The sequence below is a fragment of the Salvelinus alpinus genome, chromosome 35 (assembly GCF_045679555.1).
Source record: "Salvelinus alpinus chromosome 35, SLU_Salpinus.1, whole genome shotgun sequence".
Classification (NCBI taxonomy): domain Eukaryota; kingdom Metazoa; phylum Chordata; class Actinopteri; order Salmoniformes; family Salmonidae; genus Salvelinus; species Salvelinus alpinus.
In genome coordinates this window covers 14,157,133-14,169,993 of record NC_092120.1, presented here as the reverse complement: position 1 = coordinate 14,169,993, position 12,861 = coordinate 14,157,133, and the positions used below count along the sequence as shown (strand labels likewise).

General features: G+C 41.2%; 1 protein-coding gene across 1 annotated transcript in view; it reads left to right on the top strand.

The window, feature by feature from the left end:
• LOC139564708 (zinc finger protein 385D-like) overlaps positions 1-12,861 on the top strand; it is a 46,528-nt gene that overhangs the window by 3,856 nt on the left and 29,811 nt on the right. Inside the window, exon 2 of the mRNA XM_071384482.1 lies at positions 4,225-4,370. Within this exon, the coding sequence (XP_071240583.1) occupies positions 4,225-4,370 (146 nt within the window). The remainder of the gene's footprint in view (positions 1-4,224; positions 4,371-12,861) is intronic.

Sequence of the window (12,861 nt, the reverse complement as noted above, 5' to 3'; positions counted from 1 at the left end):
ACAATAATATTTCTCACAAAAACAAGAATTGATGCAGTCAATCTCTCCTGTACTGATATGCATACTGTTGACATTAGCCCTCTGTGTACATTGAAGGGCAAGGAGTGTTGATGTAGTGGGGACGTGACTGGTCTGGTGTCCTTGGTCTGTGGAGTCACCTAACTGGTTCTGGCTCAGCCTCATGACTCATCAGCTTTAGCCAACACACAGACCCACCTGGTGACGGGTAGCCCTAGTGACGATAAAGTGGTGAAACTCTATTTTGTCACTTTTGTCAAATGTACGAGAAGTGCATTGTGAATAAAATAATGTGATTATTTTGTTTTTGTACCAATGTCTAATGCCGTCATTGCATAATGGAGGAACAGGGAGGAAGGAAGCTTGTTAGGTTTTGGTTGTGGAGAACGTGCGTTGCTTAAGCATTTGTGGATGAAGATATTAATATAGTTTGCATAATATATTAGACTATTAACAAGCTAAATTAGCTGTTGTGTCTGTGATAGAATACTTTTAGAATACAAATCCAAGTTTGTGGTTTTCCTCAAATATGTTTTTAAATACGCATTTTGAATAATATAAATTCTCATATCACATAATATTTCTACAAATTCCTATGAATTTGATCCCTTACAATTTCCGATGGGAAAAAAATAAACAAAAATCAAGGGGGAAAATACCCCTGTCCCCTATGCAAATAACCCTCTTCATGAACCAAATGGATGAAGAAGGCCAATGGAAGGACAGTAACTCAGCAGGAGTAATGTCTCCTAGTGTGAGCTGTAATCATACAAGGGATTAGTGTTGAATTGGACGTATCTGGTGTATCTGGCCTGGCGGTTGGAGTTTAAGAGCACGTAAACTTCTCTTTGGTTAACCTCAGATTACAGAGCACAGGGGATGTGATTGTTGGATCAAACTCCGAGACAGCTGTGTTTATTAGAGGTTACATCACGAAAGTCATGACAACAGAGCGGGTTACGTTGGGAGGGTGGGGTTCTAGTGTTAGCCAGGTCTAGTCTGAGCCCGGAGCTAAATGCTAACGGTTAGCAATGCAGCGGAGAGCTTAGTGAAATGGATACAAACATGTAGCTTAGGGGTACATTGGCATAAATCTGTTTTCTAACTGACCAATCTTCAAATGTTATTGATTAATAAGAGATTTTTATGTTTCTACATGCTTTGTTGTTTTTGTAAATGGGGTGAAACCACTGTAACCCCTGCATCTTGATTACAGTGATTGATCCTGAGTGTAATTTTAGGGTCATGGAATTCAATCAGACAGCCCCTGAGAACACAATGCTGTGAAACACATCTGAATAGACATCATCAGGATATGAACGTTTTTGACACACAGTTGAACTCATATTTCCAAATAATAGGATTTATATTTGCTCCGTGAAATAGTAGACCGTTGCTTCGTAGATTCTATATTCCATGACAGCAGTTTTATGGCTGTGTGGAATCTCGGGCAAATTTCACAGATCTTATTGGAGAGCAGTCGGAATCAAGACCAGGAGAGGCGGAGGTGGGAGAGAGCAGTGGAAGACGATTAATTATTCACGTTAGTCTGTGTCCTTCAGACATCTTAACTCTCACTCGACACACTGCCGCTGGGTTTTAGTCCCAGATAAAGACATTTTTAAGAGGGCCGATAGGCAAGGCGCCCACACGCACAGACATGCATGAAAAGACGCGTGACGCACAAGACATTGACAGATACACATTAAACAAACTTACGAGGACACGCTTACATGCATTTACGAGCAGCACACATATCTATTTTACACGTGTTTCAAAACACACCACATGAAAACACCCTTGCACACTCCTCATAGGAGAACCCTTTGGTTCCAGGTAGAACCCATTTTGGGGTTCAATGTAGGACCCTTTTCAGAAAGGGTTCTACCTGGAACCAAAAAGGGTTCTACCTGGAACCAAAAAGGGTTCTACCTTGACCCAAAAATGGTTCTCCAATGGGGACAGCTGTAGAACCCTTTTTTCTAAGAGTGTACTATCCACAGCTAGAGAGTCTCATACCTAGAGACAGGACTTACTCAAGTCTACAAGCTCCACTCTTAATACTACAATGAGCCATAAGCCAATATAATGTTCAGGTCAGGGAGTTGAAACACTAGCCTTACACGAGGCAGTGTTAATAAAAGATGGAACGTCTCCTTGTGTGTTCGTGCATGTTGGGAGATCAGTGTGGCTTTGTTATCCTTCGGAACGGAGGAAAATGTGAAAATGAACGCATGAGGTTAAAGAGTCTTGTCTCAGTACGCCATCCTGAAATGGGGAAATTGGTTTTTGAGTTACTGCACTCTGTTAGCTGAGACTAAAAGATTGGCTAAAATATTGACCTACAGTTGAATTCGGAAGTTTACATACACCTTACCCAAATACATTTAAACTCAGTATTTCACAATTCCTGACATTTAAGCCTAGTAAAAAGTCCCTGTCTTAGGTCGGTTAGGATCACCACTTTATTTTAAGAATGTGAAATGTCAGAATAATAGTAGAGAGAATGATTTATTTCAGCTTTTATTTCTTTCATCACATTCCCAGTGGGTCAGAAGTTTACATACACTCAATTAGTATTTGGTAGCATTGCCTTTACATTGTTTAACTTGGGTCAAACGGTTCGGGTAGCCTTCCATAAGCTTCCCACAATAAGTTGGGTAAATTTTGGCACATTCCTCCTGACATAGCTGGTGTAAATGAGTCAGGTTTGTAGGCCTCCTTGCTCACACATGCTTTTTCAATTCTGCCCACAAATGTTCTATAGGATTGAGGTCAGGATTTTATGATGGCCACTCGTGGCAAACATAGTTTTTATTTGTCTCAAGCCGGTGTTTTGATATGGTGTCTGCGCTTTTAGTCATGCTGGCTCCGAGTTCGTCATGTTGTTAAATGTGCAGTGGTAAAAGTCATCCCTGGTTGTAATTAATGGGCACGGAATGGCTTTCTTTAGTTCCTAATGTTTTGGAAAGCTGCTTTCTAATCCCCCGGTGTTGAAGAAAGGCTCTGCTGGTTGTAATTGTTGGCTTATAAAGCCCGCTCTGGCTTGTCTTATGTAGATGACAATAAAAGTATTTACATTGGTTTTTCCAGGGAGTTTTGCACCCCTTGCTATTGAATCTTCTTAGTTATGGATCTGTCTGGCATGGTTCACTCATTTCACATTTGTAATTTAGAGGATGGTTTCAGCATTAGGACATTTCTCTTAAAGATGCACTATGCAGAAATCTATCCACCATTTCCTGGTTGCTAAAATTTAAAAAGTTTGCCTAATTTCAGTTTATCTGACAAAACAAGCAACTATAGTGTAGAGAATTATTGTACCATCTTAACCACTGTGAAATATATTTTCAATAACCGAAAATATAGTATTTTCATCTGTCTGAAGCTGGTGTACAAAACCAAAAGTAGAAGATGCAAAATCAAATCTTAGAAATCATAGAAATAGCACACAGAACATATCTGCCGCTTCTTAGACTTGGTTTCAATAAGAATAACAGATTTATAACTTAAATATCTATGTGAATTTGGTCGGGTCACCCAAGAAGTTACATATATTGATTGTAGCTTTAAACAGTGCTTATGAGAAGGATTATTAAAGAGTCAAATACTACTGGGTAACGCTGCCATGACATCCCATGATCCAATTAACATCATACTGTATTTGTCTCTGTAGGCTATGTCTCAATTGTCTCAATTTATCTACAACTTGTTCAGACTCAGTCTAGAGACCTTGTTTTCATTAGCAGAGAGGTCATCATAGTCAGGGAAGGCAGAACTATATCAGATTTTTTAAAACCTTTATTTAACTAGCCAAGTCATTTAAGAACAAATTCTTATTTACAATGATGGCTTACCCCGGCCAAACCCGGACAACACTGGGACAATTGTGCACCACCCTGTGGGACTCCCAATTACGGCCAGATGTGATACAGCCTGGATTCGAACCAGGGACTGTAGTGACGCCTCTTGTACTAAGATGCAGTGCCTTAGACCGCTGGGCCACTCGGGAGCCCCCGAAATACACTCGGGAGCCCCCCAGATACAAGTGCTCTCATATTTCATCTCATTTGAATCTGCATTTTTTGGTGGTTTGGTCTATGAGACGTTTTACAGTTTGCTCATAATATCATAATCCTTTTTAACCGAGAACCACCACAGCACAGACCATCTAACATGGCCCATTCTCTTTCTTCTCCTCTACAGGTAATGCATGTCAAAATGGCCTCCTGCCGACGCTGATACGTCCTGCTCTGCCCACCGTCCAGCATTCTCTGGGAATGAAGCAGTTCCAGCTCCCGTTTCCCCTGGATACGGCCTCAGCAGTCAGCCTTTTCCCCGGCTTCGGCACGGTAAGTCCCGGGTCATGTGATAAGGGTCAGCTCAGGGCATTACGATCTGGTTAGGTCTGGCTAAGGTCATAAAGTACGGTATCTGATATCTTTGGTGTAATGGTTTAGATTTAGTATGATGACATTCATGTTAGAGGGCATGTGATTTGTCTTTTGAAGTGTGAGCCTCTTTCAAACATTTGACCATACATTTCCAATACTTTCAGCTGCTGATGTAAACAATGATTTAGGACAGTCGTAAATGTGTGCACTAAACCAGAGCAGGCAGTCAACCAGGGTAATTTAAAAGAATATATTGGAATTGGGACTAGTTAAATACGTTGCATGTGAACAGACTTCACACATATCCAATGTGCACTTATTGTAGAAGTTGACTGTATTCTCTTGCACAGTTTTCTTTGTATGCAGACATAAATTATAGGCAAATACTGTATGTGGCCTCATCAGGTTTGAATTGAGCAAAATCATCACAAAATGATGACTAGTGGAAAATATGTGACAGATAAAAGTCTACGGCTTGAGCTTTTTGCGTTTGAATTACAGGGGATAGCTCAATTTAAAGTCTGCTTGAAACAGAAACAGAAATATGGAGCACAGCTGCAGGAAAACACAGGAGACAAGTGGGGACATCATTACGGAACAAGGCTTGGATAGTCCAGTTGAAGACCAGATAGTATCAGGAATGGATTTCATGAGAAAGTTCAAGTCTTGCCTCCATTCCTCTTCTCACCTTCTAATCTGCATTTAACAGACCTTTCGGCAAATAATGAGTTCACTTTCTGTGATTTGGGAAGCCTCCAAATCACGGAAAGCTGATATTGGATTAACATGGGGTAATTACCTCTCCCATACGCTATTTTCTTTCTCTCTCCATCTCTCTCTCTCACACTCCCTCGCTCGCTCTCTCTCTCTCTCTCTCTCTCTCCTTTCTCTGTGCCCTTGACGTTTAATCACTGGCAGAATGAATGTAGGGTGATTGTAAAAGCTAGCGTTGGAACGATCAACAGCGCTATGAAAGTGTTTATGCATAAGTTATTGTTCCAGGTTTGGTTGTGCTGCTTACACTTGCATATCTTTGTATTGGTTTGGTTTCAGGGACATAACAAAGTGGTGATGTCTGTTTTCTTGCATGTGGGATGGAGCGCTTTTTTATGTGTGTGTCCATTTGAAGTGATCCATGGTTAGTGTTGTGTGAAGAGGTTTCACAGCACTGTTGCGAGTGGGATCAATTCAATGTTTTGACTTGAAAACTCAAACTCAATTGAAAACTCAATGCCTTATTGATCTAATTTGAGATCAAATCGTGACGTTTCCACCGTCAATGCCCTTCATCAGAAAGAAGGGATCAATTCAATTAAATGATTGATGAAGTGGGTCAATAGCATGTGTGGTAATCCTGCATTCTTTTCCAGTGTAGATAGAGAGGTATTAGGCATTATTAAATGTACTATACAAGGTTTAGCTAAAGCTACTTACCATCATCAGCTATTGGAAAGGTCGCTGTTCTATCAGATATGAGGTCAGTTTTGCTAATGCGCCTCTAAGGCACAATAAACATTTATGCACTCTGATTCGCAATGTACAAAATAATTATATAGACTACGATGATGACTACAGTTTTCCGTTAATCTACTCCGGTGTAATAAAGTGTCAGTGTTCTGGCGTGATATTCAGCAGACACGTTTTCCACCTCCTTTCCAGAGCCGGGGAGTTACGTCCATGACCACACCTGCATCTGATGAGATAGATTCCAAGTCTCCTTGCAGCTCTCAGCCAGTGATGTTTTGTAATACAGTATGTTTCTGGATATGTTTCCCCAGAAAGGATAGCAGGAAACTTTTCTCAATGTTTTGTTGTACTCCAGCTTGGTTGCTATTCCTTCTTCCTGGGGTGCGATACTTCTCATAAAATCTAAATGTGTCCTTATGTAATGTAACAGTGTGTATATATAATATATAACGTAATATTTCTTTTTTACTCATTTGCTCTATAAAAGCTGTGCAACCCCCCGCTCAATTCTTTGCATATTACATTCTGGGCATTGTGCTGGAGTATTTTATGTTAGAAGGAATTGGTTTGTAGAATCTCCTCTTCACATTTCCTAGAAAACATTAGGTTTATTTGTCAGGATGAGAAAGAAAGTTTTTGTCGACAAAGGAACAACAGAGCAGGAAATAGGTGTAGAACTTTAGATTGCAGCAACTCTGCAGTAGTGATATTGAGATGACCAGAGTGAAAGAACAGAAACAAACCAAATAAAAAGAGTAAGAGCTCAACACTCAGCACAGGCAGGTGTTGGTTTGGGGGTGTAATGAAAGGAGTGAATGGGAAAAGTAGTTTCCAGTTAAGGGGGCTTTCTTCACCCCTGAAAATACCATTTATCTTTCCAGGGGCCTACATTTGTCTTGAAGAAACAATACAAACTCTATTTCCTCTGTAGAGTAATCAGGAATGTGAGTTATTGATTCCTTCTCACCGATCTGCACGCTGGAAAATTGCTTTGTAGTCCCGGACTGAGAATGACACATGGGCTTCAGCCAGGATTCCCTAAAGCATCACAACCCATTTCAATCCCCCCCTCTAAAAGTCAGTTATTCTATCAATACCAGTAATGGATATGTAGGTTTCAAATGCACTTGCGTATAAGCATACAGCGTTATCTGTTTTTGCTTTGGATGATAAATGATACCGGAGGAGCGCTGCGTGATTTGAAAAAAGAACAAAGGGCCGGAGACTATTTGCAGATTTTTATTTGATTTACGCAAGTCTCGTAACAGCTAATGGATTCTATAAATTGTATTCCCAGAAGGATAGCAGCTGAACCACCAAAGAGGAGAACGCAGTGGGGATAAGGACCACCCTTGTGGTGCGCCCTTTCAAATTACACCTGATGTAAAAACGCAATACAGCCTATATGGTTAATGCAATGGTTGCTATCAGTTAGCACTCTGTACTTTTTAACCTCTGCCCCTAACAGTAGCTTTACGTGGCCAGCACTCTCTTAATGGTTTCTCCCACGATAACATTTCACTCTCCTGGGTAGCGGCCAGCAGAGCTCTCTTAGTAGGAATGCAGAGATAAACTGTGGAGCTAAAGCCAATTCTTTATGGGGATGCTCTGTGTCAGCAGCTCGCCTGGCAAAGTATTGTTAATACTTGTACACTTATATTTAGTAGTGCTTTCTCTCGTCTCAAGATTTGCAGTAAGCCCTCTCCAAAGTAGAATATTTACAAAATTGATTTAGATGGGACAATTATGTATGTTGTAAGATGTTATGTGAAAAGTTGACAATAAATCATACTGTACTAGATGTGTTACAGTGCATTCAAGGGTCTATGTAGCCCCAAAGTCTATGATATACAGATTGATTTATACTGGATCAACCAATGAACCCTTGAGTTTAAAATCTTCCATAAGAAGGAAACATGATTCTGTTGCATTATTAGTTGCTCTCAAAGTGGGCCAAGATGAATAAGAAAAAGTGACAATGTATTAACCTTAAACTGTTCATCTGGCAATTTTAAGATGTTCACCTGTTTTCTGTGTATTACCCAACTGCTCTTTCTCACATCCCTGGTAGAGGCATCTGTCCATTGTGGGGATGTGTGCGTGAGGTTCAGGTCTGCACGGTACCATGTTTCACTGCTAAACCAGAAACAGCTGGGGAGTCACGCAAGCAGTTTGCACCTGCAGCACCGATTGTTCCCTAATGAAAAGCACACTTGCCATGTACGGTCCCTGGGGAAAGATTTAGTGGAGGAAAGATTTTTCCACCGAGACAAGGTTGACCCAGTGGATTTACGAGACTGACAAACTTTCAAGACTAGATCATTGTTTAGATTGTTAGCCTCGAGCAGCTAGAGGGCTGAACGTTCCTATCGTAGAAGATCTTTTGTGGTGTTTTGCCACACCCTACTTCGAGCTGGGATTCTGTGAACTTGTATACTTCCCTTCCGCTGTGCTTGTGAAAGGTTTATGATATGTATATAAGTCTTCCTCCACACTTGTCCACCTGAGACTCCTGAAACATCCTCTGATTTGTACACAAACTACAATTTCTAGAGCTCAGTAGTATTACAAACTTCAAAAGATATAATTCCTTGCATTCACATAAAAAAAGTATCATATCACTTCGAGCCAGGGCCGGCCCTAACCTTTTGGGGGCCATAGGCGGGAATTTGCCCACCTCGCGGGCAAAAGTAGTTTTAGAATTAGCTTTAATTTGAAAGTTAATTTCCTGCAATTCTACACATTTTGCCGTGGAGCTGAGAGAAGATTTTGCAATTATAGCACATTTCATGCAATTCTACTCGTTTTGCCATCAGGTGGAGGGAAAAATTTGCAGTTTTACAGATCATTTCCTGCAATTCTACATATTTTACCATGGCTTATGCCATGTTAATATGATATCTGAGTGAGAGTGACTAACAAAATCAATTGGGGCCTGTCATGCTAAACAATGTCCCCCAGACAAAAAAGGTTCGTCCCCCCCTGCATTACAATGGGATTCGATAAACTATTAGCGTCCGTTGCTATATCAATGGTATGATGACCTAATGCATCAACATTTTTAGATCATTACAGCCTAAATGGCGTTATTTTCTGCACGCTATAAAAACAAAGCTGATTTCCACAAGACAATCACTGTTTAAACTTGTTTTGTTTAGCCAATAAGATGAAAACATTACTTCTAGCTACTTTTGCGTACCTTGTTAACATTTCAACATGAAATCCATGTCTTAAACATTGCCAAGTTTCTGAAATAGCAAAAAAAAATATTGTAATCTGCTTGACACATTAAAGTTACTTACCTTACAGATACAAAGTCAGCTAATTTCCACTCCATTCATATGCAAATCCGTTTGATTCATACACTGGCTTGTCTGGCTGCCGTGTTTTTATTTTAAGCTACCCGTCCCTTATCCACACTGAAGTAATAATATTTCAGTAGTCCTCTATTATGATAAAATATATATATATATCTCTCATAGCTCATTAGTACACCCTTGTGGTTGAATATATATGTACCTATTGTAGGTCCCAGGATACAACAATGAATAATGTTGAACTAACAAATAGCATCAAAGGATACATTACCATTTATAACAACAAACAAACACCTTGTGAAACAGCTGTGAAAACCAACCTGACAATTTTTAAGATTTAAATATATAAACGTTGATCTTTTTTGGGTACAGTTGTCATTCATTTATTTTCACCACATTTTTTGGAACACTCACATGGCAATCATAGACTGAAATAGTGAATTCTGGTGTGTGTAATAGAGAGGAGGTGGGTGCTGTGTGGGTGGGAGGTTCTGCCTGTCACTTCTGCCTGTCACTCTCAACAGGCAGTCTTGGAAGGGGGACGTGAAGAGGGAGACTACAAAGTCCAGGCACTGCTGCTTTCTTTGTTCTGAGTGTTTGCAGTGCTCGTGTTTTGAGTTCATCTGTGTATCTCACATATTATGTGCCCAGTATGATGGAGCAAGAAAACTTTCTTAGCAGGTAATGACAACAGTAGCTGTAGATGTAATGAAAAGTTGGATGGTGGTTGATAATGAAGCATATCAGTTGAGTATTAGGCAGAACTCCTAGGTCCTGGTCCTGGAGAACAGGAGCAGAGTAAAGGGAACAGAGTAGGAGAGAGAGACATCAACAAGCAAACACACAGGTTACATTTAATGTGATGGATTACTGCAGTGTTACAAAATGAAGATATGTCATCTTTAACCCTTTTTGAAGGTATATCCTACCTCAAGTTGGTCCCCCGCCTACTGGTCCCACGCCCACAGAGAATCAGACTGATACGAACTAAATGGCTCTGTTGGTTGAGATACCTCCTGGGTATTGATAATCGATAGTACTAAAGTCATTTGGAGAGGTAAATTAAGGAGGTACATTTTTATAAGCTTTCTCAAATGTCAAGCAAAGCTTAACATACCTTGTCTCATAGGCTTCACCGAAGTGTAGGGCGTCAGGGCTTTCAGTGGTCGACCGTTCAACCACTCCAACTGGAGAGGATTATTGGCTTCCACCGAGTTAACCCTAGGAAGACAAAGACAAAAAAATCAGTGTTGGGGACACCACAACTTCAGGTTATTTTGTGTGTAAATGCAAATAGTTATTATCTGAGGTGTTTATATTCACCTTAACAGATGGTGACCCCAGCTAGGAGCAAAAGAGCAGCGAGGTTTCCCAGGTCTCGCCTTCCTTTCGTCCTTCTACCAAACCAAGTCATTTACCCGGATGTCGAAGCACTTGGTCCTCTTCTTGAATCTCCTCCAGTAGCTCTCCTTCTGTTTCTCCTGCGCTTTGTTGATGTTCACTCCGACCTTGATTGATAATAGAAATAAATGCGATTATATTTCATATTATTACAATACATTTCTTACATATCTCTTGGAGGGCCAGAAAATAAATGAACAGCGGACAATCAAATAAAATTTCAAATCAAATGTATTTATATAGCCCTTCTTACATCAGCTGATATCTCAAAGTGCTGTACAGAAACCCAGCCTAAAACCCCAAACAGCAAGCAATGCAGGTGTAGAAGCACGGTGGCTAGGAAAAACTCCCTAGAAAGGCCAAAACCTAGGAAGAAACCTAGAGAGGAACCAGGCTATGAGGGGTGGCCAGTCCTCTTCTGGCTGTGCCGGGTGGAGATTATAACAGAACATGGCCAAGATGTTCAAATGTTCATAAATGACCAGCATGGTCAAATAATAATAATCACAGTAGTTGTCGAGGGTGCAGCAAGTCAGCACCTCAGGAGTAAATGTCAGTTGGCCTTTCATAGCAGATCATTAAGAGTATCTCTACCGCTCCTGCGGTCTCTAGAGAGTTGAGAACAGCAGGTCTGGGACAGGTAGCACGTCCGGTGAACAGGTCAGGGTTCCATAGCCGCAGGCAGAACAGTTGAAACTGGAGCAGCAGCACGGCCAGGTGGACTGGGGACAGCAAGGAGTCATCATGACAGGTAGTCCTGAGGCATGGTCCTAGGGCTCAGGTCCTCCGAGAGAGAGAAAGAAAGAGAGAAAGAGAGAATTAGAGAGAGCATACTTAAATTCACACAGGACACCGGTTAAGACAGGAGAAATACTCCAGATATAACAGACTGACCCTAGCCCCCCGACACATAAACTACTACAGCATAAATACTGGAGTCTGAGACAGGAGGGGTCAGGAGACACTGTGGCCCCATCCGATGATACCCCCGGACAGGGCCAAACAGGAAGGATATAACCCCACCCACTTTGCCAAAGCACAGCCCCCACACCACAGCCCCCACAATAATTTTTACCTGGTCAAAAACCACCACATCCTTCTCAGCCCGTGCCTGAAGGTGGTCCTTGAAAGCGTTCTGATCTGGTTCCACAACTTCCACCACATCAGGTGGGGTTTCAGTGATCTGAAAGTACATTATACAAAAATATCAATAGACCAACAACACTAAGTCAATCACACATTTGAAAGACTACAGTATATACAATTATTGTATATACAGTACAATTGCATTGTTTACTTCAGTCTGCTGCCGCTCCCGTCCGTACATCAGGCGATCGGCGAGTACTCTGTGGAGGCCTGGACACTGCTCTTGTGTGCAAAGAGAATGACCTTCAGGTTGTCCTCTCACCGTTCTTGGAACCCGTCAAGGGACTTGCCCATGGCAGTCTTGAGTGTCTGGTTGGTCCGTTCATCCAAAATCTGGAGGAGGGGGTAGGAAAAGGATATCTATTGACAATGTAAAATATTGAAATATGTCTTATGTACCATAAAATAAAATAAAAAAAACAGAATATAACCAATAACATCCGTACCTTGTTTCACTCAAGATGGCCTCAGGAGAACTGTGGGTGTTGAAGATGTCCATCACCTTGGAGGTGGCCTCGCCAGTCTCGTCCTTGATTGGCATCATACAAAACAAAAATCTATTTTTGGTTCCAAGCTCCCTCTTTAATAGGTTACAGAAGGGAATTTAGAGTTAAGCACGTACTCTTCCTTACTGACCTTAATGGATATTGCCTCCACCTACTTGGTAAAGTGATTGGTCACCGTCAGACACCAGCGGTTGCCATTCCTGGATTTAGTGAAGGGTCCGATCAGATCCACCCCTAACATTTTAAAGTGTTACAGAGAAGATTACTTTATTCTTAACCGTATCTGTGTCATGCAGTATGCAGATTTTCATATTTGTAAGGATAGTAACACACACACACACACACACACACACACACACACACACACACACACACACACACACACACACACACACACACACACACACACACACACACACACACACACACACACACACACACACACCTACACACGCACACACACACACACAGACAGGTTCTATAATAAATAAAGCAACCATTACAAAACAACTTATCAGTGCAAAAATGGTATTGTTACACTTACCGATCATGGTGAAACAACTTTGATGGGCTTCAACTCTGGCGCCACAGTCTTCACCCTCTCAAACTTAG